Here is a 27,735-nt window from a genome sequence, read left to right as displayed (position 1 = left end):
CACTACTACAGTAAACAGCATTTACAGTACTCCACTGTAATTACCAATTATACCACATTTTACATTATTAAACTTGTCGACAGCAATAAATTGTATTTTTACAGGGAATACTGCTTTTATTATTACATAATTAAAATATTATACTTTAAGGTTTCATAAGAGTAGTCACACTAGGAAAAAGAAAACAAAATTTTCTGGGTTTTAAAACATTTATTTAGTTCAAATGCCATCTGTGAACATGTTGGCTGAATTACTTTTTAAACATAAAATGCAATTTTAACACTTAACAACAAACAGGTAACAGTTAGCACTTAATTAAAAGAATAGTTCACCCAAAAATTTAAATTAGCACATGATTTACTCACCCTTCAAGTCATCCTAGGTCTATATGACATTCTGCTTTCAGACGAATACAATCAGAGTTCTATTAAAAAATGTCCTGGCTCTTCCAAGCTTTATGCTTTATAACGACAGTGAAATGCTGTTTCTTTTTTGAAGTCCATAAAAGTGCAAACGAAATCCCATTCAAAGTCTGCAAGGTTTTGCAGAAGTGAGGACACCTGTAGGCTTACAGTGGTGTTCTTGTTTTGCACAATTTGGCCAGTTTTCTTTGAAGTTACTTGTCCTTTCTTTGTGTTTGATCCACGTCCAGGATTGATGTCAAGAATGCATCTAAAAGGCAGAAAAAAACAACAATTAAATATTATTAACTGAGTGTATATATTTTGACAAAGAGAGAAAGCACAAAAGCTGTCTAAAACTGAACATGAAAAAAAAAAATGCAATGTTGGATGTTGTGATCAATAACTGATATTTTTTCTGCCCTGGTAAAATACATCAACTCAATGGGCCCTATTTTAACGATCTGAAACGCAAGTGTCAAAGCGCAAAGCGCAAGTAACTTTGTGGGCGGGTCTCGGCGCTGTTGCTATTTTCCCGGCGGGATAAATGACTATTGCGCCAGGCGCTAATCTAAAATGGGTTGGTCTGAAGTAGCTTCATTATTCATAGGTGTGGTTTGGGCGTAACGTGAAATAAACCAATCAGAGCGTCATCTCACATTCCCTTTAAGAGCAAACGCGCTTTTTCCATAGCGGATTGCTATTGAAACGGCGGATTTGCCAGGCGCGCGCCAGGAGCGGTTCACAGCCAAGGAGAGCAACGCTCTCGTCACGGCCGTAAAAGAGAGAAGTTACATTGAAATGGAGAAACCCACCCAAATTAACTTCGGTTAAACAGGCGTATGATAATTTGGGTAAATGTGTAAGCTAGATGTATGCTTTTATAATAAATAGTCTATCTATCTATCTATCTATCTATCTATCTATCTATCGTAATAATGTATTCAAAAATGAAAACTGCTGCTTCTGTGTAACGTTAGATGAGAGAATCAAAGTGTAGGCTATGTGCGTTGTGCACACGCTACATTGATTATGGCCAAGCATGCGCCCTTAAAATAGCATATGAATAACATGCGCAACGCGCCACTGACTTTAAACAATTTTTTCCTGGTTAGTGGCGCAATTGTTTTCTAAACCTGCAAATTAGCATGAATGAACGTTTGCGCCGGAACACGCCTCCTCTTTGCGCTGAACCGCCCCCGGGAGCGCAAGTGTATTTCCTAACTTACCGACGTGCTTCTGTGGAGGGAAAAGTCCGCTTTGCGCGGGTGCAAAATAGGAATGATACATGCGTCGGTGTACAAAGTCACTTGCGCTGGGTGCAAGATAGGGCCCAATGTGTCTGTTTACATGCAACACTGTCAACTAACTACATTTTTGGAAGTGGGGTTGCCAGATTTAAAGTTTTATTCTACAACTTTTGTCTACTCATCACCCAGCTCATTAACAATATCATCCCCTCATCCGGTGCCATCAGAGTATCAGTGGAAAGGCAGTCTTTAGACTCTCCGTTTATATAGAGCACACACTGCCAGAATCCAGCCCAAACATTTGTGACAGAAATAATTTAACTTAATTGCAAGCCTTGCAATGTTTATTGCATATATGACAACATGATTTACCAGACTAAAATGCATGTTTGCACCCAAAAATTTAAATTCTGTCATTATTACTCACCCTCAAGACTTTTGTTCATCTTCGGGACACAAATGAAGATATTTTTGATGAAATCCGATAGTTTTGTCCTTCCATTGATAACAATATCATTGCAACTGTCAAAGCCCAGAAAAGTGGTAAAAACATTGGTAAATATATAGCTACAGTGGTTCAACCTAAATATTATGAAGCAGGGTTTCTGCACATTTTTTAAAGTCAAATTTAAGGCTTTTTAAGACCTTTTTAAGACCCGAAGAAATCAAAATTAATACCATGCATTAGGGGTGTGCAATATTGACAAAATATGTCTCGATCGATATTTTCAAAGTTTTCTTGATAATAATTAGATAACATTTTACTGATTGTGTTTCTGTGCTTGGTGCCATGGCTTGTTTAGGCCTGTTGACAGCTGACTGACAAAGATATTCACCGATTTTTGTCGTTGTTCTCTGTATTGACAGCACTCCAAATTTACAAAAAAAATGAGCTCAATGTTAAAATTGACCGGAGTTCTCCTTTAAGGTTGCACTAGTTACATGGATTATTTAAACAATGTTTTTACTAGCTTTCTGGGCCTTAAAAGTTGCAAAGACGTTGCTGTCTATGGGTGGTTCAGAAACCTCTCAGATTTCATCAAAAATATCTTAATTTGTGTTCTGAAGATGAACGAAGGTCTTACAGGTTTGGAACGACATGAGGGTGAGTAATTAATGACAGAATTTTCACTAATCCTTCAACTGAAAACAACTTGCACTGGCATATCTTAAAATATATGACTGCCACTGTTTTATCTCAAGATGCACACCAGTAATGTTTTTTTTTTTATGATACATTATTATAAAAGCTGCTTAAATACCCTAATTTTATTAAGGCCTAGACCTGGCTTAAGCTCTGTATGGAAACCAGGGCCATATTGTTCATACCAGTAGTCAACATAATAAATACTGTCAAGTCAAGGTTAGTGACAATTCAGTCTAATATATATATATTATATATATATATATATATATGAATGGCAAATATGCCAATGACTAACCTCTGAACAAACTCAAGGTGCTGCCTCTTCCTGGTACTGCCAGCTGAACTCATAGGAGGAGGCAAACAGCGCTGCCAGGCCAGTGATGAAGTCAGGCTGTGATCCTTCACACACACCTTGACCTTCCAAACTTAATATCCAGCACTGGTTGCTTAGAGATTGACCTGTAATGGAATACAATTTTTTTTTAAAAAGAATATTAATAATTAAAATAACTACTGTGGGTTCCACTGTGGTTCGATGTAGTTGTCTATTCATAGTTCTATGAATAAAATTTTTCAACTAAAAATTAAAATTGGTTAGAATGCTAGAATGCACTGGCATATTTATGTTTCTTTTAAGCATAAACTCAGTTAATTTTGACTTATTCTTTCAGAAAACAAGACAATTTTTACGTGTCTATTAAATGCTTCTTCATGTAAGAATTGTAGATATCTGGACTGGAAACAAAATAAAAACACTAATTAAGAAAAACATATTTTGCAGTGGGGTGAGTAAATGATGGCTTTTCATTTTAGGTTTCATCTACCCCTTTAATGTTTACATACCAGGAAATAAGTCGGACTTTCCGGCAAATGTAGATTGCTGGACATCAGCAATGCAAATTCCTGAAACAATTTTTAAAAAGGACAGCACAACCTTGATCAACAGAACCAAAACATAAAACATATTACAGATGAATGAGATTTGCTTAATAATCTCTACTTATCTGCTTGAAGGATAACACCGTCTAACTTCTTTGAATTAGGGAGTAGTTGTAGGACCATGGGATGGCAATCAGGAATAGGACCACTACATTTGAAAACAGCATTAGGAACATGGATTTTCATGTGCTAGCAAAATTCTGACAACGATTCAAAAGCACGATCACAGAACTGACAGAATTTGACAGCATTTTTTTTTACCACATAGCAGAGGTGGGACAAAGTCATTGTTATGCAAGTCACAAGTAAGTCTCAAGTCTTTGCCCTCGAGTCCCGAGTCAAGTCGAGTCAAAGATGAGGCAAGTCCCGAGTCGAGTCAAAAGTCAAAGCCAACAAGTCTCAAGTCGAGTCCAAAGTCCTACCATTTTAGTTTCGAGTCATTTCAAGTCCTCTTACCACAGAAATAAAATGTATACAAATCATGTATGTCTGTGAGATTTGTACTTATTTAAACCTCTTTTTATACAATGACATTAATCAAATACAGTAAAAAACTGACAATTAAATTTTCACCAAAAATGCTTGTATTTCAACAGCATATTGCACTAGAACAATGCACAGCATGCAGCTTCAGTCCTGTATTGTATTGACCTCATATTGCAAAACAGTTTAACTTTCATATAGACATGGGTCGTTTTAGCCTAAACCTTTTTAAACATGTCATCAATAAAATCCTCACTCCTCAAAATCATCACTTCTGAAAAACTGGACCAACCTGATAATATAATTGGAATGCCTCCATAGAGACTGGTGTGTATGTGAGAGAGAGAGAGAGAGAGAGAGAGAGAGAGAGAGAGAGAGAGAGAGAGAGAGAGAGAGAGAGAGAGAGATTGAGATTGAGATTAAAAGATTGAGATTAAAAGAGACAGGCGTCTATTGGGGACTCGGCTATTATTTGAAGTTTTACGGTACATCCGATAAGGTGCTTAGCATTCGTTCAAAACTTACCTTTTTTGTCGACTACCTCGTAATTTTTATAGCCAAATACCCTCGGTATCATTTTGCCAACTGGCGCGTTGTTGCTTGTTGCGCTTCATTGGTTGTCTTGCAATGTGCCTGCTTACGCCGTTTCACACATACTCCGTGTGCAGTGCGTATGCGGTGCGTGTTGCAGTGCGTATGCGGTGCAAGACCAGCATGCGCAATAGTGCTTTCACATATGCTGTGTTTGCAGTGCGTGATCCGCGGCTGTACCACAAATACATACTCACTATTTGTATTTCAAATCCAGAAGTTATTAGCAACTTTTATTTTAAAAAAGTTTTTTTGTCAGCATTGCAATTCTCTTTGTACACACGTATACACTCTTTAATAGACGTATTCACGTTTAAATACAATTTAAACAACGTATTATTTAATGCATTACTCTTATATAATTATATATTAAGTTGCTCAAGCAAGTGGTAAAATATTTAACCATGTACAAAATATTAAAATCGCATAGCCTACATTTTAAATTAAAACTTAAAATTGACAAAAACAGCAGACTCATACCCTTTCTTTTGCATAATTTAAATCTTTATACAATAAATCTTGCATGTCACAAAGAACTTGTTTTTCCACCTCCACGAATGAGACGAGTGTTCATTATGTTGCCTTGTTGAAATATGTATTTTCCCTTGATTTACCCCGGTCTTAACGTCTCAGCATTGCGATTCTCTTTGTACACCTATACACTCTTTAATAGACGTATTCACGTTTAAACACAATTTAAACAACGTAGGCCTATTATTCAATGCATTACTTCTACTTATATTAAGTTCCTAAAGCAAGTGGTCAAATATTTAACCATGGCTACTTATATAAAAAAACAGCCGACTCTCATGCCTTTTCTTTTATATTTAAATTAATACAATAAATCTCGCATGTCACAAGGAACATGTTTTTCCACCTCCACGAATGAGACGAGTGTCGTTCAACTTCATTATGTCGCCTTGTTGAGGTAAATTGTAGTTTTCCTTGCTTTACCCTGGTCTTAAAGTGAAAATAGTATTTAATTAAATACATTTATGGTGAGATTACTACATTTAATTAAATTAATCGCATTTATGGTGAAATTACTACATTTTTAGGTCAATCTGTCTGTGTTCATTTTGACCATGAAACATGCGCTGTCACTTTAATTCCGCGTTTGCAGCACAGCAGAAATAGACTCGGTGCGGAAACGATCTCTGCACTGCTGTATACGCACCGCAACTGGAACGGATCGACGGACTGCAACCGCGTGCAGTGTGAAAGCTCTGACCTGTTAACATGGGTACGGAAAAAAATACGCACCGCTGGCGCATACGCACTGCAAACGGAGTATGCATGAAACGGGCGTTAGATGCTGTCGAATCAAAACAACGTGGGACTACAGTGATTGGATGTAGACATGTAGACATCGTGTGGACATTTTTTTCCCCAGTTTTCATGGGAAGTAGCAAGTCTTCTCGAGTCAAAAGGCGCAAGTCCAAGTGAAGTCACGAGTCATTGATGTTAAAGTCCAAGTCGAGTTGCAAGTCTTTGTACATTTTGTCGAGTCGAGTCTGAAGTCATCAAATTCATGACTCGAGTCTGACTCGAGTCCAAGTCACATGACTCGAGTCCACACCTCTGCCACATAGACTATAACTGTAACACTACTTAAACACACTTACATTAACAATGGCCATCAGATTACAAAGCCTAAAACGAAAAAAATATATATCAAATGCACGTCATGCAAATAGCATGGTAAAGGTTGCCTATTATATGAAATGTCTAAGTTAACGTTTCTTGGTAAACAGGTGAACAGAGTCAGTGAATTGCTTGCGCGGCCACGGTAGTAAACCGCGTTCGCAAAATCAAACCAAATAATGTTACGTGAAAACAATGTAGAAATGCGAACGCAAAAAAAGATAAATAATAACTTATATATTGGCTTACCGTATCACTCAGTTGAACAATTCTCCATCTTCTCAAACTCTAAATCCCACTTATCGTCCCGCGCAGATTATTCAATGACAAATTCTTCCATCCGTCCTCAGGTAGCTGCTACCTTTAACGTCGTCCAGCTGCGTCACAGGCAACTAATGTTTGAAACACGAACCGAACCTCAAAAAAGCTTTAAAATTGCTCACAGATTCGCAGACATTGTTTATCTTGATAACAGGAATGATTATTTGTTCAGTTGAATCCCGCTGACGAAACAAGTTTGCCTGTTGTAGCTACCTAACGTTACTGTCTGCTCGCATGACGCGTCACATTTGAACTGAATTGAGCGCGAAAGAAATCAATCCCACAATGCAATGCCTTTTCAGTCAGTATGATGGTATGATCCTATGTAACGAATTTATCAGGACGAAAACAGAAATGTGCTGTATATTTACAGCTGTTCTGTAAAAGATACAGCTTAATACTGTATTATGGAAATACAGTACAATTCTGTAAGAAATTCGTTGTAAATTTACAGTAAAGGGTTACAGTGTATGTTTACATACATTTATTAAATATGAGGAAAACAAATATGTATGTCACATATTTATAATTAATGTTGTCTATATATGCGAGAAACCAATACTATACTGTAATATATGCAGATATATGGTATCATATATGGATGAACTCAAATATTTTCTTCACATGTTTGGACACATAAATGTTCATATATGTTGCAGGCATATATTGTGTTCTCAGATAAGTCAAATATATGTATAGATATATGTTGCAGGCATATATTGTGTTCTCAGATAAGTCAAATATATATATAGATATGTTGCAGTCATATATTGTGTTCTCAGATAAGTCAAATATATATATAGATATATGTTGCAGTCATATATTGTGTTCTCAGATAAGTCAAATATATGTATAGATATATGTTGCAGTCATATATTGTGTTCTCAGATAAGTCATATATGTCATGCTATTTAAAATATAAGTACATATATGGCCATATATTACATTTTTGTATGGGATTTTCACATCATTTTGAAGCAAAAACTCTAGGCGACAACATAGTCAAAAGTCTTGTGGACACATATTTAGTATGTGTTTTGTGGCCTTATTTCAGAAACTTAAATTTTTTTTTTTTTCAATAACCATGCATAAACATTATTCTCTCAAAAATACAAACATGTGCATACATGTTGCTCACATATTATGCTAGCCCTGTTTGTGCTAAATAGAGTGTAATTACACCTTTGCCATTAATATGTTCATAAGCAACTGAAAAAAAGCACAAATGTCAGGGCATGTCAGAACATCTCAAGGACCCCAAAAACACCTCAGACCCCAGAGGGTTAACGAGCCAAAGAGAGCACATGTCACTCCTCTCCTCACAAAATGGCACTGGTTGCCAGTTTCCGCTCGCATCAAATTCAAGTCACTGACGTTTGCCTACAGAACAACCCCTGGTTCTGCTCCCTTTTACTTAAACTCATTACTTCAGACTTCTGTGCCATCTAGAACTTGCGCTCTGCAAGCGAATGACGTCTTGTGGTGCCATCTCAAAGAGGCACAAAATCTCTTTCTCTGACCTTTACCATGACTGTTCCCTTCTGGTGGAATGATCTGCCTAATTCAACCAGAGCCTTGACAAGTCCATAGCCATTTTCAAGAAACGGCTGAAGACGCTTCTTTTTCGACAGTACTTGATTCAGTAATACTTAAAAAAAAAAGAAGATATATATGTATAATAATAATTGTCATGTACTGTGTTAGATTAAACTGAGAAGGGTCATAGCACTTGCATATTGTTGTCCTACTGTTAGTTTAACTGCTTCTATTGTTCTCATTTGTAAGTCGCTTTGGATAAAAGCGTCTGCTAAATGAATACATGTAAATGTAAAGAAAGACCTGCCGAGCGACACTGCGCACTACCACTTCAGCGGCTGTTCAGTAGGAGAGCCAGAACTCTAATGCCCATGCATGACAACCTGCTACAACCAGAGGTAATTCACTCACGACAAGGGTAGATTGAAAACAGAAACCGTCAGGCTGTATACTATAACAGACATGTTCAGGACCTAGATCCTCTAAAAGAAGGAGACAGAGTCCATGTCCAGCCAGGAGAGCCTAACAAAACATGTAGAAAAGCGACAGTTGTGAAACCTGTGGACTACAGATCTTATGACGTCCAGCTTGACTCAGGGAACATTCTGAGGAGGAACCACCGACACCTCAGGAAGGAAAAGGCCACAGTAATGGAACAAACCGAGACCAGACAGCCTGCAGAAGCACACAGAGACAGGGTGACAGGCTTAAACTCAAGCAAGGACACTTCTGTTGTTTCTACTACCAATATAGGAGTTTATTAACTGAAGGGAATATGTATTAGAATGAATTATGGAGACATTACAAATTCAGTTAAAGGGATGGTTCGGAGTAAAATCAACCTAGGGTCCTTTGCACCATGACCTCGAGCCAAACACCCCTCCAGAAGCCTTTTTTCCCTTGGTTGAACATTATTAAAGTTAAAGCTAATTTAGAGAAATCAGCCGAATGGCTTAGTACAGGCGCTAACGGATCCAAGGATGTATCTCGTAAATTACCCCACTAATAATGCCCAGAATGGTACCAAACTTCTACAGTAGTACAAATAGGTTCTGTACTATACAAACAAATTGACACACAACTATTATGATTACAATGCATGTAAATGACTTTAGAGTTGTTTGGTGTCTTTATTTCCATCCACTGCTCCAGGTAAAGATGCTACTTTTGCAGTTTTCTCCTCATTAGTTCCCAAAACGAGGGCCTAATAAATGGAGAGACAAGAGATAAATCATGACAGAGACATATGAACAAGCTGACCTGTAGGATAGGATCAACATTTAGTATGTAATGTTCAAATGAAATTGTATAAATCATAAGAACTTTTTGTGTTACTGGCTCGTGTCATATAACAGTAAAAAAAAAAAAAATTGGTGCTTTCTTAGTGTTAATCTCAGTCTTAACTTACTTTCTCAAAGTCTTCATGGAAAAGCCCTGGTCATTCAGAAGAATATTCACCTCCTGGTTGCAGCGAGACCGAAGGTCATAATAAGCTGTGCATTTTTTAGACTGTTTATTGCAAATGAACCTTCATAATCAAGAAAGCACAAAGCACAGCATCAGTACAGAGTCTTTAACAAACCTGATATTTGCTTTTAATTATTGTTATAACAATCATTTGTGTGAGAAACAGACCAACATTTAAGTTGTTATTGAATTGTTAATGAACAACGAGATCTAGGGTGGATGTAAAGAAAACTTAATTTATGAATAACAATTCTCAAGCTTTTGATTTGTTCCTTACAAAAAGGTATTATGTGACTTCAGAAAACATGGAATATGCCTCAAAAGTCGTTCTTTTATGGTGCTTTTGACTCCTTTTTAAAGCTTGTAAGCTGTACTCTCCATGAAATTGTATGGAAAATCTATATAATGATAAACCAATACAAACCCGATAAATGTCATCATACAACTTGGTCTTGTGTTTGAGCTCTGCAAGATCTTGATTCCATCCTCCAGTAATAAGCCAGCATTTACCCTAGATGTGGAAACACATTATACAGATAAAATTATTAAGATTGATAATGCCATTCTTCACATCTGCTTATTACACATTAATTTAAACAATTCCATAACAGTTTAAATGGATGAAGGCCATGAACCTCAGATGGGCGGTTTCATTTGCTTTATAAGGTTATCTGATATAGCAAGAACATTGCAAAATTGCTAAACTGCCAAGATAAATAAATAAATAGAAATAATAAAATAAATGAATATAATAATAATAAATTAATATAATAATAATACAAAAAATACAATAGTTCCTTTGTTTACTAAACCATTTTGTGTTTCTAAGGTTTTCAGTTCCTCAAAGGTGAGTGACTGTGTGATCAGTGTCATTAATTCATAGCCTTTTAATGTTTTAAAAGGGTAGTTAACTAAGAGAAATTAAACTCTGCCATGTCATTCATAACCTGTGTGTCTTTATTTCTTCTGCAGAACACAGAAAAATATATTTTGAATAATGTTGGTAATAAAACAGTTTTGGTTCATTGCATTTCTTGTCCAAACAATGGAAGTCCATGGGATCTGAAACTGTGTTACACAAGCATTCTTTAAAATAACTTATGTTGTGTTTCTCAGAGGAAAACATGAGGGCGAGTAAATGATGACAGAATTTCCCTTTGAATATTAGATACACAGTTCTCATCAACAGACAAATTCACATAGAAACAGGACAGAGGAGATTTCAGATGTTTCTCACGTGAGTTCGGTTAGACTGGGGCAGTTCTGGGTCATCTGGAGGGTCCAGACAGACAACCTCTCAGTTAGACACTTCACTTTAATTTCCATTTTGTTCAGGTTAGACAAGGAATAGAGAAATGACAGTAATGCTTCTGAATCCCTTTGTTCAATTATCTGAAAAAGTGTGGTCCAGTCGATGTTGAATATCTCTGAGTGTGGAAAAGTGAGACAGAATGATCGCAAATCCGGATGGTGAAGATGGCGAATCTCTATGTAGATACTATAAAAAAAATAAAAAAAATAAATTCAAGTTGTCGTTGTGTCTATGGGCCCTATCTTGCACCCAGCGCAATTGACTTTGTACACCGACGCATGTATCATTCCTATTTTGCACCCGCGCACAGTGGACTTTTCCCTCCACAGACGCACGTCGGTTAATTAAGAAACACACTTGCTCTCATGGGGGCGGTTCAGCGCAAAGAGGAGGCGTGTTCCGGCGCAAACGTTCCCTCATGCTATTTTGCAGGTTTAGAAAACAATTCCGCCATTAACCGAAAAAACTAGTTTAAAGTCAGTGGCGCGTTGCGCGTTGTTCATTATGCTATTTTAAGGGTGCATGCTTGGCCATAATCAATGTAGCGTGTGCACAACGCGCATACACTTTGATTCTCTCACACAGAAGCAGCCGTTTTCATTTTTTTCAAATCATACATTATTACGATAGATAGATAGATAGATAGATAGATAGATAGATAGATAGATAGATAGATAGATAGATAGATAGATAGTTTATTATAAAAGCATACATCTAGCTTACACATTTACCCAAATGATCATACGCCTGTTTAACCGAAGCTAATTTGGGTGGGTTTCTCCCATCCCCAACATCATTTCTCTGTCTTTTACGGCCCTGACGAGAACGTCTGGCGCGCGCCTGGCAAATCCGCCGTTATAATAGGAATCCGCTATAGAACAAGAGCGCCTGCTCTTAAAGGGAATGTGAGATGTCGCTCTGATTGGTTTATTTCACGTTACGCCCAAACCACACCTATGAATAATGAAGAGTACTGAGTCATTTATCCCGCCGGCGCAAGAGTCATTTATCCCGCCGGTATAATAGCAACAGCGCCCAAGACCCGCCCACAAAGTTACTTGCGTTTTGCGCTTGATACTTGCGTTTCAGATCGTTAAAATAGGGCCCTATAAGTGTAACGGTCACCAGCTGGAGTGCCCTTGAGAGCCACCAGAGGGCACTCCACACTAGACTATTATCACTCCCTCACAAACTACATTTCCCATAACTCACTGCCCGGACTGATCATCACTGATTGCATTCATCTGTGTATCATTACCCTGTTAGTCTCAGCCTATTTATACCATGTTCACTCATTCACTCACTGCAAAGTTTTGTATGTTGTTGCACTGCATTTCCGAGCATTTTCCCTGGTTTCATGTCTCTTGGTTTTTGGATTTCTCTTTTGCCTCTGACCCCTGTTTGTTTGTTTGTTTGTTTGTTTGTATGGACGGACGGACGGCCTACCTGTGTTTTGACCTATTGTCTGTATATTGGATTACGTGTCTAAATTGCCCCTTAATTAAAGCTGCATTTGGATCTCAACCTTCGTGTCTCGGAGCAGTTCGTAACAGAAAACTTCGCCACACCAAAATCCAGCAGCGACGACCGACCAAAGATGAATCCAGCAGCACAAATGATGTGTCTCCGTCAGGGAGAGAGGCCCATAGAGGAATACATCATGGACTTTTTGGAGCTGGCTCATTTGACCTGTATGGACGAGTTATGTTTAATTATCTTTTTCCGTGGAGGACTATCTGAGCCGTTCAGCTCCCTTATGCCACTTCATCACCCTAGCTGGAATCTTCAACATTATATTGTCCATGCTCTTTTGCTGGCCGGATCAACTCTTACTGTGGGTTTTGCAGAGGAGTCCTGCAAACTGACAGTATCCGCCGAACCTGCTTCACGTCAGCCCTGCCGATCCAGAGACGCTTCACGTCACGTCCGCTGATCCAGAGACTGTTCACGTCACGTCCACCGATCCAGAGACTGTTCACGTCACGTCCGCCGATCCAGAGACTGTTCACGTCACGTCTGCCGAACCAGTGTGTCTGGACAGGATGGCCGCCGCCGAGCCAGTGTCTCCGGACAAGATGGCCAACGCCACGTCACCTGAACCCTCAGCAAAGATGGCCGCCGCCACGTCGCCTGAGCCCTCAGTAGAGATGGCCGCCACCACGCCTGTTCCTGAGCCGGTGTCTGTTCCTGAGCCGGTGTCTGTTCCTGCCAATAACCCCATAGCCGCCCCCAAGGAAATGTTTTGGGGGGGCAGGAAGTCCCTTGATAGAACCATGGAGGCCGCGCGGCCATGGTCTCCTGAACTGTCTGGTCCGCCCTGTAGCCCTGAACTGCCAGGTCCGCCTGGTCCCCCTGAACCATCTGCTCCGCCCTGGCCGCCTGAAGGGTCGTCTCCTCCCTGGTTGTTGTTGTTGCACTGCATTTCCGAGCGTTTTCCCTGGTTTCATGACCCTTGGTTTTTGGATTTTTTTGCCTGTTCCGTGGATTACTCTTTTGCCTCTGACCCCTGCCTGTTTTGTTAGTTTGTTTGTTTTTGTTTGGACGGCCTACCTGTGTTTTGACCTATTGCCTGTATATTGGATTACGTGTCTGAATTGCCCCTTAATTAAAGCTAGGGCTGGACGATATATTGCATGACATTGTTAGTCGCATCTCGTCAGTAAAGCCGGTTCCTTGATTAGTAGTAAATCGCCATCACCTGCTTTCAGATGGAGCGGCATTTTCTACACAGAGCCGTAGTTAACTGACAAGCTGAGCCATATCGCATTAATTATCGCAGGCGATACGTCCGCGATAATTAATGCGATATGGCTCAGCTTGTCAGTTAACTACGGCTCTGTGTAGAAAATGCTGCTCCATCTGAAAAGCAGGTGATGGCGATTTACTACTAATCAAGGAACTGGCTTTAGGCTACTGACGATATGCGCCTAACAATGGCATGCGATTATATCGCCCAGCCCTAATTAAAGCTGCATTTGGATCTCAACCTTCGTGTCTCGGAGCAGTTCATAACAATAAGTCTCTAATTTCTTGCTTAGAATATCTTTTTGTGATTAAAAAAAAAAGAAAAAAAAAAAAAGATTAATTGGTGGTTTGTTGGGCACCAGCCAATATTTGCATCATTAGCAAAGATAAAAGTGTGTACCTTATTTTTTTTTTCAACTGTTTTGGGTGACCAATTTAGTTGCATTATTACTGTTAGAATTATAATCTATTAGATTGCGGAGACCAAGTATGCCAGATAAACGGGAAAACAAGATGATGATATAATTGGTTATACAAAACATATTAGTCATAGAATTATTTCTGGTTATCATAAGAAAAAACAATTTGATGAAAAGAAAAATATTACTTGTTCTTCACCTGGACAGCTCTTCATTGATTGACAGATTAAGTGAGTAGACAGGATAATTCATTTGGTAGATGCCTACACAAACGCTGCAAATCAAAGCACAAAAAAAATATATACACGAACCTTAATACATGAACCTAATACATGAAAGTTAAACAAAAGCACATTGAAGGATAATAGCATGTGTGCATAAAACACATAAAATGTATAAAATATATTTGAAAACATTACCACTGTGAGCTCAGGGTCTGTCCTCTCGTGAGAGCGTAGATCAGTTCACTGAGATCAGAGACTGATGGATCCATCATAATCAAGCTTCAAAATCAAATCCAGAACATCACTGTACAGACTTATTAAGTTTAACTTGCAACAGCAAATTAGATATTAATTACATCCACCAAATATCTGTTTTAGACCAACGCATTTACCTTGCTTCTTTAAACTTGTGAAGTTCAGGCAAAATCATAGAAAAATCTTCTGATGTTAAACGTAATTCAGAAATTTCCTCAATCCTCTGACAGCACTGAGAGCAGTACAGCAGGGCACAGAAGTCTGTTCTTCTGAGGAATTCACCATCTGGATTAATCCTTTTCCAGGATTCCATTGCTTCTTTCACAAAGACTTCTTCATGAAGTTCATAGAGACAGTGAAGAACTAAAAATACTGCTTCCGAAGACAAGAAACAACCTTTAACCTTTTCCAAAATCCATTCTTTCAGATGAGCCTGTGTTTTTGGACAAATGAACAGACCATATTTTTTAAGTGTGAGTCTCACATCCTTATTCAACAAACCAAATGCAAATTGCACCACAGCTGCAAATTGTGGTTTTGAGAAACTATCCATTAAAAGTGACCTTGTAAGTTTCCTCTGGGACTCTTCTTCATCCAGAAGGACATAGTACAGAGCAGTGAAGAACTCCTGAAAGCTGAGATGCATGAAACTGAACATCGTCTCCTGGCGGATTCTTCTCTTAAACAGGAACTTGCACAAGAATGGATTTCCAGCAGGGTCTGAAATGGTTTCATTCACACTTTTCTCATCCAGCAGGACTTGCTGTTCCTGCATCCCTCTCTCTGCCAGCTGACCCAGACTCCTCAGCAGGGTCGGGACGGACTGACTCAAACCCTGGCAGTGATGCTCCAGAAGAGTGCACACAAAGTCCACGTAGATGGAGGTGGTGGTTTCCAGTCCGCTTGTCGCACCTGCACCAGATGTGAATCTCTCCTGGATAGTTGTGCAGATGATCCAGCAGACGACAGGGATTGAGCAGGCAGTGATGAGGGTTTCATTTGCCTTCACATATGTATAAGCCTCCCTGAAAAGTTTCTCATTTTGAAAAAACTTCTGGAAGTACTCCTCCACCCCCTTTTCTGAAAATCCCACAATCTCAGAGAAACGCTGAGGTCCTTTGAGCAGATTACTGAGTGTGTCCGTAGCTGTAGATCTGGAGGAGACCAGCAGGAAAGACTCTGGCAGGATTCGACCCCTCAGCAGGGCACAAAGAGTGTCCACAGGTGGGGCTTTCTGAAGCAGATCAGTGTGTGCTGACGTGTCATTAATGTCCTGTGTGAGTTTCAGCTCATCAAATCCATCAATGACCAAAAGCACCTTCTCTGGCGACTGCTGTAAAATCTGTGAGATCTCATGTGATGATAAACTACAACTGCAGCTCAAGATCTCCACCAAACTCTTCTCGCAATGAATGCGATTTATTTCTTTACACTTTAAGTGGAACACAATGTCAAACCGCCCTTTGTAGAAGTCACCAGATGCCCAGTCCATCATGATCTTCTGCACAGTGAAAGATTTCCCGTTTCCAGAATTTCCCTGCAGTATCACAGAACTAGGACTGATCCCTTTGACATCTGGGTCGAACAGAGAGTTGAGATGGACAGAGTCTCCACTGCTCCTGGAGCTGAGGACCTGCTGAAAGCGCTTTCCACTGGAGCGGATCTCTTCTTCTCGCTCTATTCGATCTCTATGTTTCTGAAGGATCAGAGGTTGTGTGAAGCGCTCAGACAGCAGCACATGTTCACCAGGCAGTGAGTTATACTCAGTCACATACTGATTCTCGCTGCAGATCTGCTTCATATATTTGTGAATCACTGGGCTGATTTCTGTAGAAAAGGTCAATGTTCAAAGAGTTATTTTTTTATTTTTTATTTTATTCTAATACAGTAAGAAATTCCAGAGCAGAGAAATACCAACTAAATTACGAGGTCGATGAAGTGCAATATTTAAAACATATTATTATAAAATACATCAGTCACCTGAGGAATGTGTTTTTTCAGAGTGTGTGTGATGTCCTGTGGAGCCTGTAGAACATTAGACACACTTGATACATTAATTGATTTATTCATTGATATATTGATTAAGGCATTTCACATATATTTTCAAACATTTTACATCAATCTATCTCGCTATTTATCTCGTTGTCTGTCTGTCTGTCTGTGTGTCTGTCTATCTATCTATCTATCTATCTATCTATCTATCTATCTATCTATCTATCTATCTATCTATCTATCGGTTTGAAAAGCAAAGACTGTCAGACTCTCAGCTGATCCACGTCTACCTATAGGGATACGACGCCTATCACTGTATTCATATATCAGCTCCTCCAGTATTATCAACAGCTATCGCGTTTCTCAGGAGCGAATTACCCTCCTCCATCCCCAGCTCCTCCTCTCGTCAGTCAGGATTTGGCCTTCTGATTCCACTTTGAATCAGACTAAATTCTCGAATTATGTTGTACATTAGAATATTGACATCAATGATATCTGCAATGCATTCATGTTGGTTCTGTTCTGTTTACCCTAAAGGGGGTTATTGCTGCTCTCCCTGCTCTTATCCATGCTAGGCTGCCCAGAACATAACCATACCGCCAATCCAAAATATAAGCTAATTGTCAGTCTTATTTGATGATAGTGGTCCTGACAGAAATAAGTTAACAAGATGGAAAGTTAAGACAAAATATTTAAGGTTTCTACAAGAGCTTCTGCAATTTGTGCAATGCCTGTAAAAGTACATATTTTAACAGTACATATCTCAGTATATACTGTAGGTCTAGACACATGTGGTATAATAGCCAAAATTAGTGTGCTCTTACCTAAGGCTCTAAACAGAGATGGCTCATGCTTTTCCAGGCTACAATAAAAGGCAGATTTAACCTTGTCTCCTCCAGAGTGCAACACTTCATATAACTTTCTCATTTTCTCCTGGTTAGTATCTGCTGCTCTGATCTTACAGTACGGTTCATATTTCAGCATGCCACCGGACCGCAGCTCATCCGCTATCGGCATCACCATCTGTACTCTCTGGACAAGTTTCGCCCAGTGGTCGTCCACAAACCGAGCACCTGGTAGAGAGATAATAACATGATAACTGCTCACAAGGAAGAACGTGATTTCACAAGATTCAAGAACGGCATATTCTATAGTGTAGCAAGTATTTGGCCACTTCACTTTTAATAAGTGTAATGCAGACTTTTTTTTCATATGACTATCTCTGCTTTTACTGTGGTAACTACTTACGCTCTGAGTCTTGGTCCATGGTGTCTCATAAGTGTCTATGATGTGTTGTAGAGAGCTGTCTGAAGTTGTCCTCTAGGAAATGAAACATAATGCACGTAGTGTGAGATGGTTGAAGAGAGCTTTTGAGACCCATGGTTAAACATTACACTATTGGTATGCAGTAAATTAAGTGGCATGTATCTAACATGCACAACCCAAATTTGGCCTTAGCTGATTTCAGTTTCTGCCTGTAGGTCGGTATTAGATGAACCAAACAGTGATCAAAGAGCCCCAAAGCTGCCCGTGGAACGGAGAGATATGCATTCTTTATTGTGGTGTAACAGTGGTCCAGTATATTACTGTCTCTGGTGCATGGGCGTGGTAGTGGGGGGAAAAGTGGACCTGACTACCCAGGGCCCCGTCTAGGGAGAGGGCCCTTTGAAATCCCATTCATTTTTTTTTTTTTTTTTTTTTACTTTTTGTTTGTTTGTTTTTTTGCCTAATTCGAATTAATTGGCCCCTCCAATTGATGTCATTATTAATTTCAAAATATATTGATAACACCAACTGAGAGAATGAACTCAGTGCCAGACACTCTGGACCCCCCCCTGCCATCTATGGTTTAGTCCGCCCATAGACGGCAGCCGGCGGCAAAAAAGTAACGCAGTGAGTCTAGACCAGGGGTGCCCAATCCTGCTCCTGCCGATCGACTGTCCTACACAGTTCATCTCCAACCCTAATCAAAACACACCTGCCTTTAATTTTCAAGTGATCCTGAAGACGTTAATTGGTTGCATCAGGTGTGTTTGATTAGGGTTGGAGATGAACTGTGCAGGACAGTCGATCGGCAGGAGCAGGATTGGGCACCCCTGGTCTAGACTCTAGAGCAGTGGTTCCCAAACCTGTCCTGAAGGCACCCCAACACTGCACATTTTCTTTGTCTCCTTAATCAAACACACCTGATTCAACTCATCAGCTCATTAACCCATGTGATAATGAGCTGATGAGTTGAATCAGGTGTGTTTGATTAGGGAGACAAAGAAAACGTGCAGTGTTGGGGTGCCTTCAGGACAGGTTTGGGAACCACTGCTCTAGAGCCTGGGAGCCTGATCATGCTGCGCAAAAAGCCCAAATCGGGCTTTCAAAAAAAGAAAGACAGGAAGGAAAAAGAAAGGAGGCAGAATGAGGGGAAGCAGCTGATGACTGCTTTCTTTCCAAAAGGTGAACTGAGTTTGCTTGTTGCACCGACCTACATCCAATTAAAGTTAACGTAGTCAACTCCAGACAGCTGCTGCTAATGTATGTATGCTAATGTTAAATCTTTAGCTTAGTTTTTCAACCAGGCTGCTTGTTGCTGTAAGTAAATTATGGGCCAGGCCAGCTAATGTCAGGTTGCCAACATTAACCAGTTTCAGAAACAACCAGTGGTTCTGACACACCAGCAGTAGCAGCACTGGCCAGTCCTGGCTGCTGTTCTGGAGATGAGGCTGAGACTGAGAGCAGAAATGAGGAAAGACAAGGTGAGATCATTGCTCAAAGGGCGAGCTCCCCCCTTGCTTCCTAATTGTGAGTTGTTTACCTTAAATAAGTAAGCCTTTTGATTCAATGTGTGTGCTATTGCCTAGTGCTATTGGAGTGGTGGAAAGAGTGGCAGCACAGTGTAAAGTTACTAGCCCTACTATTGCTTATAATGTGTGATATATTCTCAAACTCCTTAATAAATTATCTGCCTATATTTCTGCACATGTAGATGTGCCTACCAATATCACTGTGTTCTCAAGTGCACACAGGTAATATTGATTTGAGCAATAAAGCAAATTATCATTTTTGTTTGGTGAAAAGCCCTAGCATTGCAGCACAGTGCTGTGCTTAAAAGCTATAGTCAATGCTCAATAAATTCATGATGTTATCAAAGCCAATGAATAGGGTTGCAAAATTCTGGGAATTTTCAAAGTTGGAAAATTTCCATGGGAGTTGAATATAAGGGAATTAATGGGAATTTACAAAACTGAAAGGTTATTCCTTTAACAGGGAACTTAAATATAGTTGAGGAAAATATATTGTAGCATAATCTTGGCTAAAACAAGCAGATTTAATGCAGCACACTGAAATATCTCAGCTATTAAATCACATGCACACTGCATGGCTACTGAGGCCACGCCCCCTACATGCACTGTGCATTCCTCCATCACATGCACTGATGATTTCTTCAACCCTGGAGTACTGAGGACACACTTGAGCTTGCAAACTACATAAAGTGTAATGATGAGTAATATTTTACTCAACATTCATGTTTTTGTTATTCCGTGGAAGAATTAATGGTTCAGTACAAGAGTTAAAGTTTTAAAGTTCTACTCTAAAATAAATCTAATAAAAGATCATGTTGTTTACATTGTTTTACTATTTAAAAAACGAATTTTTGATATTTATGTTTGGATATGATAGTTTGTTGAAATTATCACCAAATTCCAGTTAATTTCTATTAATTTCCTTTAATTCCCATCATTTTTGTGGAAAGTTTTCAAATTTGAATATTTCCAAAATTCCCCAGCTTAACTTCACATGGAAAGTTTCTGGAAATTTACTGGAAATTTACCGGAAATGTTCCTACCCTTTGCAACCCTACCAATTAATAGTTATGTTATCTTTGTACTTGTTCGTAATGGTAGATTTCAAGCTCTGTTAAGCGCCCTATTGTGGGTACTTGGACACTTGGTTGACAGCCTAAAGCTTAGTCCAAACTGTCAACATAATACGCAATGCTTGATCACATGTTTAATTATTTTTAGCGCTTTATCTTGCACTGAAATGGCTCTTGGAATACAAAGTGAGCTTGCTTTAACAAGTAAGTTGGTTTTTTTGTACGTTAAGAGGCTAATACCTATTTTTTGTGCTTGTTGATGTAGATAGTTCTGCACTTGATGCAGAAGACAAGGCAGGGTGCGAGTCTGATGATGTGAGAGAAGGTGAGCTCATAGAGGCAACTTTAAGTTACAATGGCATGTGTAGGGGGCCCACTGACATTGAGAGTATACAGGGCCCAGAATTTGGTGCTACGCCCCTGCTCTGGTGGGACATTTTACGTGCTGTCTGTATTTTGGCAGTTCACGGGAGAGATTTGCTTTGTTAAAATCCCCAAGAATGATTAAAAGAGAGTCTGGGTTCCTTTGTTCCGTTTCAGCTATTTATTCAGCCAGCTGTTGTAGCACCGCGTTCACACACACGTCTGGAGCTATGTACACATTCACGAGAATGAAAAAGGAAAACTCCCGCGGCGAGTAGAAAGGTTTACAGTTTATGAAATGCGCCTCTAAATTAGGAGAGCACATCTTCTTCAGTGTTGTTACATCTGAACACCAACTTTCGTTTATGTAGAAACACAATCCACCACCTCTCGTTTTCCCCGTTAGCACCGCGATGCGATCCACTCGGAACTGCTGGAAATCCGGCAGATGTAGTGCGTTGTCCGATATGGCTTCACTCAGCCAGGATTCAGTGAAGCACAAAGCAGAAGAGTTTAAACAATCCTTGTTAGTGCAGGTGAGGAGAAGAAGTTTGTCCGTTTTGTTAGGAAGGGATCGGAGATTCGCAAGATGAATAATGAATTGTATCCATTGTTAATTATAATGAAAAGGATTATTATTGCCGCTTCCATAAACATCAGTGTGTATTTCACAAACTCTATAGTATCGTTTTGCTGCTGCTTATATGGGTTTAAATGACTGAAACCTAAAGTAAATATTGTCACGGTGTGACAAAAATTAGAGAAAAGACTAAAGTCCTTGTGATGCAGTGTTGTTGTGGAGACCTCCAGTGGACACCCGTCTCTATTGCACTGCGAATCTGTTGCCATGGCAGCAAGGCCAATTGCCCGATTGACAGCAGGTGTGGAGTAATTACAGAGAGTGTTGTGAGAGGGACACGTATTGAGATGGGGCTTTAAAAATAGAGAGGAAGCAGACTGCCGTGTGGTTCTCCTTCCTGCCTGGGGGTTCTCCTCCCGTGAGATACTGTGTTTTTGTCGACAGGTTGTTCTTTTATTGAGGCTGGGCTATGAAGTGGGCGAAGATCGAAGTTGAGAAGTAGAGAGAAGAGAGTGAAGTATTTGTCAGCGAAAACCCAAGGAATATCGTCAGCAGTGGGAAAGACGCAAAGTGATGAGTATTGGATCCGTTGTTTATATGCACTAACACTGAAGTGGTGTTGAGAGTTTGGAAAGTGTGCGGCACGAGTGAATTAGTACACCGAGTGAATTGTTGATCTGTCTCCAACTTTTGTCCGCTCCTTGCTGAATGTGACGATCGCTGCACCCGTCTTCTGCTGTCTCCGGAGAGAAGTTGAGCCCTTGCGAGAGACGAGAGTTGATCTGGTGGGAGAAAGACCGGTGGGTGAGTGCTGGCCCAAATACACGGTGTGCGAGTGGAATGCAGTGCCTGAAGTGACGATTCACACGGTTGGTGTTATGGAGTGAAGTTCATCGTGTGGAGAAGTAATAGTAGTCTGCTGTGCACTCTCTCCTTACAGTCTTTCACCCGCTGTCTCCAAGGAAGGTTTTGATATATCGAGTGCCCAACTTACCATTTTGAGACAGCCTGGCTCTGTTAATGCTGAATGTTTTATTTGCTGTTGAACTGTTAAACCCTGCTACATTGTTACAGTGTACAGCTGAAGCGGAGTGTCTCGCTTAAAGCATCCTCTCTGCCTGGTGGTCCCACACGCTCCTATCGAAAGCCGCTGCCCTGTTCAGAACGAAAGGAGGTATTGCAGCTAAATGTTTCATCTACTGTTGAATGGTTAAACCCTGCTACATTGTTACAGTGTACAGCTGAAGCGGAGTGTCTCGCTTAAAGCATCCTCCCCGCTTGGTGGTTTTCACACGCCCCATCGAAAGCTTCCGCCCTGTTCAGAAAGAGAGAAGGTATTTCAACTGAATGTTTCATATGCTGTTGAATAGTTAAACCCTGCTACCTGGTTACAGTGCACAGCCGAAGTGGAGTGTCTCGCTCAAAGTGTCCTCCCCGCCTGGTGGTCTCCACATGCCCTATTGAAGGCCTCTGCCCTGTTCAGAAAGAGAGAAGGTATCACTGTCGAGTGCTTGTATACCGTTGAACCCTGTTGTATTGTTGCAGTACACAGCCGAAGGGAGCGTTTCGCTCCAAGTGTTCGTCCGCCTGGTGGTCCCCACATGCCCCAGTGAAGGCCTCCGCCCTGTTCAGAAAGAGAGAAGCCCTCCATGCCTACGTTGCAAGCCGCTGCCCCTGTTGAGAAGGAAAAGGAATAGCTGCGGCACGTGCCTCGATCGAAGTGTCTTCCTGTTGTCCAAGGTTCCCTCACGTCCCGGCTAAAGGCCCCCGTTCTACTTGGTCTGGCATAAAGGACACCTACCGGGATATACTTACCTGTTTCCTCTTCTGGCCCAGTCCGCTCGCAACCTGTGTCCCTGTGCTTCGTCCGAGGCAGAGGCAACCGCTCCATGAGTACTTACCCAGTGACCTACCTAGACGGTGTGAGTTTCCCTCTCCAACGAGTTGCAGGGCCGCCACGATCGTTCTCCCCTCTACGGTCCAGGGGGCCATCGAATTCCCTCTGGTGACAAGAAGATTTGAATTAGGATCTTTCAAATTACTGCTCTTAACTTAATAAAGAAACCTGTTATTCCTTTATTCCCTTGTCTGTCTGGTCCTTGACACGTTCCTCGAGGTGGTACCCGGTTTCCAGGGGTGGGTGCAGTCTGGCTCGGCCCACCCCGACCTGTGACAATATTATGTGGTTGAAAGCACTGCATAGTTGTGACATATGACAAGCACATGTCTGTCTCAGGCTTAGCGCCAGCCAAAAGTGCTTTTGAATTTTAGCATTTGATCACGTGATGCATGAACGTTCTAATCACACTGGTGTGATCATACCAAAGGGTTCACAAGGAGATGCAAAGATTCATATCAATTCAATATCCCTTCAAATTTGTTGTTTTCTGAGGAATTGGAAAAGGCTGAATTGGAAATTATTTGTATTTGCCAGAAGAAGAGATATAGTAGTGAACTCAATAGACTTAACCCAGTTCTTTACTCAGATATCATCAGAGTTGTTGGACATCTTGAAAATGCAATGATGCCTGAAGTAGTTAAACATCCAGTAATCTGAACTACATATTTCAGATTTAATTCTGCAGCAAATTCATCATGATGCTGGACTTTGTGGATGGAATGATATGCTGGCTAATCTGCGAAAGAGATATCGGTTCCCTGGTGCTAGCACGGCTATAAGAAGACTTTTGTCCAAGTGTGTAGTCTGCAGACGTCTGCATGGAATCACGGGGTCATCAGCAGATTTGCCGCAAGACAGAGTTACACCTGACAAACCGCCATTCACACGTTGGAGTGGACTGCTTCATTCCCTTTGAAGTAAAACGATAAGCGTTGTAAAACGTTATGAAGTAATGTTCACATGTTTGACTGTAAGGGATATTCAACTTGAAGTTGCAGCTTCACTTGAAACTGACTCATTCATCCACGCATTAAGATGATTTATTGCACGTCGAGGACAAGCTGTTAAAATCCGTTCAGACAATGGTACTAACTTTGTTGGTGTCCAACGAGAACTGCAAGAGGCTATGAAAAACTGGAAGGATGATTTATATTCACAACGAAGGTGGCGACAGGTCCAATATATCGTGGATCTAGTTTGGAAGAGATTGCAAGTGAAGGATCAAGACCAAGATCACTTGCTTGACAAGACCCATTATTAAGGTTTGCCTTCTTGAAACTGGCTTTTAACTGCTCAATGACTGACTGATTTACTTGAAGCAGATCAGCAACAGCAGTAGAAGAAACACACCTGTGCACAGGCCTCACCTGTCAGATAAGAACAGCAAACTGAGGCTACAATTCACACGGACAATAGAAGGTTGGAAAAACGTTGCCTGGTCTGACGAGTCTGGATTTCTGCTGCAACATTCAGATGGTTGGGTCAGAATTTGGCGTAAACAACATGAAAGCATGAATCCATCCTGCCTTGTATCAGCGGTTCAGGCTGCTGGTGGTTTAATGGTGTGGAGTTTTGTTTTTTTTGGCACACTTTGGGCCCTTTAGTACTTATTGAGCATTGTTTAAACACCTCAGTCTACCTGAGTATTGTCGCTGACCATGTCCATCCCTTTATGACCACAGTGTACCATCTTCTGATAGCGACTCTCCACTGCTAGCAAGGTGTACCTTATAAAATACTCTGTGAGCACTGTGTCTAAGTATTTACAGTATCTGTTGTACACTGTTTAAATTTTAGTTTTACTTCCAAACATTACAATGCATTAAGAAATATATATTTTTTTTTTAGGAATTGTTGATAATTGTTGACTGATACAGGAGGTGCTTGAGGTTTAACAGGGACAATGGATGAAAATTAGCCAGTGTTGGCTATCTGGCACATTTTACATGTTGTTATGTACTATTAATGTGTACTGTCCCTGATTAAATAAATAAATAAATAAAAATAACCATTTGAAATGTACATAAAACAATTACTAATATGACATCTGTTGTACAGACTTTAATTTTAGGACAGTTTTACTTCCAAACATTTCAAAGCGTATTGGGTACCTCTGAGAATCCCTTATAGACCTGATAGTGGAAATCCTTTTTTTTTTTTTTTTTTTTTTTTTGAGCCAGCTCTTTTCAACGACCCGGTTAAACCAGTTCACAAAGTTAACATGCTTGCAATTTGATTTACACCTTTACGATTCTTTATGAGGGTGCCATTTAATTTTAACACAGTCTATATTCCTCTGACCTAAATTTCAACTGATTCTTATTAAAAGTGTACGCCTGATATACAACAAAAACTTGTATTTAGCTAACCAGAAAAAAAACAAAAAACAAAAACTCAGACATTTCATCTATTCAAACAATCTCCAGATTATATACTACTACAACAGAGAATGTAGAACATATAGTAATTTAAAAAATACAAAACTTTTAGTGTGTGGAAAGCATTCATGGAAATAAAAATACAACAAAAGATATCTTTAATATCTCTCGTAAGTGGTGGGAAGTATTGAAACATCAATCGTCAATACATGAGTACAATTTCAGAGACATTTGTAATTATAAAAAAAAAAAATAAAAAAAAGATTTTAGATGACTTCTGGTATGCTCATTGTTGAGACATCTGTGCAATGGTAGCGAAAATAAGAAAAATGGTTGAAAATGTTACCTGATCCTCCCCAAAATGTGGATTTTAGCTCTGCAGGTCGAGGTAATATATGATCTATCTTTTTTAAATAATGCAACTAACATCAATGTTGAAGGTTTCTCCTCTACTTCTGCTTTTCTTCAGGCAGACAGTGCTATAACTTCGCTTCACTGGAAGGAGCTCAATGTAGAGTTGAAACAGCAGGAACTTTAACACTCTAAGTTCTGAAAACATGACAAAACAGGTTGAAACTGAATTTGAAGGCAGTCCAAAATATGTGACATGTAGAAGCCTGTGGTGAGGTTTGCGTTACTCAGCGAGATGAGTGGTGCGTATCAAGTCAACACGTGAGATCATACGATGATCACAGTGACAAAAGTAAAAAAATAATAATAATTTTGGGGGGTGGGTTCCTGTTTCTCAACACTATCACAGTGGTGTCACATGGTGAGCTCACAGTATGAGGCACACCCAGCTAACAGATTTTCATTATAAAAACATTCTCCGAACATACAACTGACTTCCAGCAACAGGCTTAGACAAGATCAACTGAAGATAAAAGAAGACATTAAAGGTGCGGTCTGTAAGAATGACAGCTAGTGGTCGAAATAGGTACTGCAGTCCAAATTCAAAATCTCAGAGATCGTTGTTTCCCCTGCCTCCTGTTGCTCAGACCAGTGCTGCCAACTTAGCGCCTATATCGCTAGATTTAGCAACTTTTCAGACCCCTTAAGTGACTTTTTGGACAAACCTCAGTAACTTTCCATATGTTGCCAGCACTGTCCTGCAAGCACAAGGTCTTGCTTTCTCCCTGCCGTCACAGCCCTCTCTGCATCTACCCTGTTCAGTGAATGGCTGAGAGGAGGAGCAGCTCATTCTGCGCACGGCATCTGACAGACGTGAATTGTGAGCAGTGTTGTTGCCACATAATTATCACTTATCAGTTTCTCTTTTGTTTTATATTTAAAGAATTTAGTTTGACCATTTTAATTTCCATTCTTTTCTTGTGCTTATCACTTGAAATACTCACTATCACAGAGCTTTAGTTTATCCAGTTTCCAAACTTTTCAAATAATTTTACACTTATGAAAAAAGTAGTAATTTACTATATCATACTTGTTCTATTGTCTGACAAAAAATATATAGGAAATGAGAACAGCTTTATTGGACAATCGGCTATATTATAATATTAAATTAAAATACATTATGTGTGTCAGGTCCGGGTTGAGGAAGGAGACAAGCCAAGCGAAGTACCAAAATAACAACGGTTTATTAACAGGAGGTAACTAAAAACAAACAAGAAACAGTGTGCTGTGCACAAACAATAACCGACAAAAGACGAGTGAAGACCAGGAACTTAAATACACACACAGATGAACACAAGACAGGTGATGCAGATGATGATAACGATGAACAGGTGGGTAATTGAGGGAGCGAGTTCAGGTGTGGAGGCAAGGAGGATTCTGGGAACTGTAGTGAACAGGACGAAGACAGACGGTGAATGTGACAATGTGAGCATGAATTTGGAGAGAAAACAAATTAGGCAGGCAGAACGCAAGTACGACGTGATGACGTCATGAATATGCTAATTGACG

The 27,735-nt window shown here is 40.0% G+C and overlaps 1 protein-coding gene and 1 long non-coding RNA gene across 8 annotated transcripts in view; both read right to left on the bottom strand.

The window, feature by feature from the left end:
• Positions 1 to 26,447, bottom strand: part of LOC309503323 (NACHT, LRR and PYD domains-containing protein 1 homolog) — a 106,991-nt gene extending 80,544 nt beyond the window's left edge. The window contains exons 1-11 of one of the 7 annotated variants that reach the window (XM_082176099.1): positions 26,162 to 26,442; positions 17,975 to 18,046; positions 17,551 to 17,799; positions 16,715 to 16,759; positions 14,872 to 16,561; positions 14,675 to 14,758; positions 14,455 to 14,529; positions 11,017 to 11,277; positions 10,204 to 10,290; positions 9,721 to 9,840; positions 9,459 to 9,516 (exon numbers count right to left, since the gene is read on the bottom strand). In XM_082176099.1, coding sequence (XP_082032225.1) covers positions 9,474 to 9,516; positions 9,721 to 9,840; positions 10,204 to 10,290; positions 11,017 to 11,277; positions 14,455 to 14,529; positions 14,675 to 14,758; positions 14,872 to 16,561; positions 16,715 to 16,759; positions 17,551 to 17,799; positions 17,975 to 17,993 — 2,673 coding nt within the window. In that variant the 5' untranslated portion in view covers positions 17,994 to 18,046; positions 26,162 to 26,442 and the 3' untranslated portion in view covers positions 9,459 to 9,473. Of the gene's footprint in view, positions 1 to 9,458; positions 9,517 to 9,720; positions 9,841 to 10,203; positions 10,291 to 11,016; positions 11,278 to 14,443; positions 14,530 to 14,674; positions 14,759 to 14,871; positions 16,562 to 16,714; positions 16,760 to 17,550; positions 17,800 to 17,974; positions 18,047 to 26,161 lie in introns of those variants that run through there. The other 6 variants (XM_082176098.1, XM_082176101.1, XR_014207612.1 and 3 more) reach the window with 6 other exon arrangements.
• Positions 340 to 2,473, bottom strand: LOC309503520. The gene is made up of 3 exons (XR_014207685.1): positions 2,079 to 2,473; positions 470 to 672; positions 340 to 439 (listed from the first exon to the last, which is right to left on the bottom strand). It is a non-coding gene; the product is annotated as an uncharacterized lncRNA (long non-coding RNA).
• Positions 26,448 to 27,735: the final 1,288 nt, after the last annotated feature.

Source organism: Leuciscus leuciscus (genome assembly GCF_965113295.1).
Source record: "Leuciscus leuciscus genome assembly, chromosome: 7".
NCBI lineage: Eukaryota > Metazoa > Chordata > Actinopteri > Cypriniformes > Leuciscidae > Leuciscus > Leuciscus leuciscus.
Note: the sequence above shows the minus strand (reverse complement) of the source record. Positions and strands in the feature narration are given on the sequence as shown.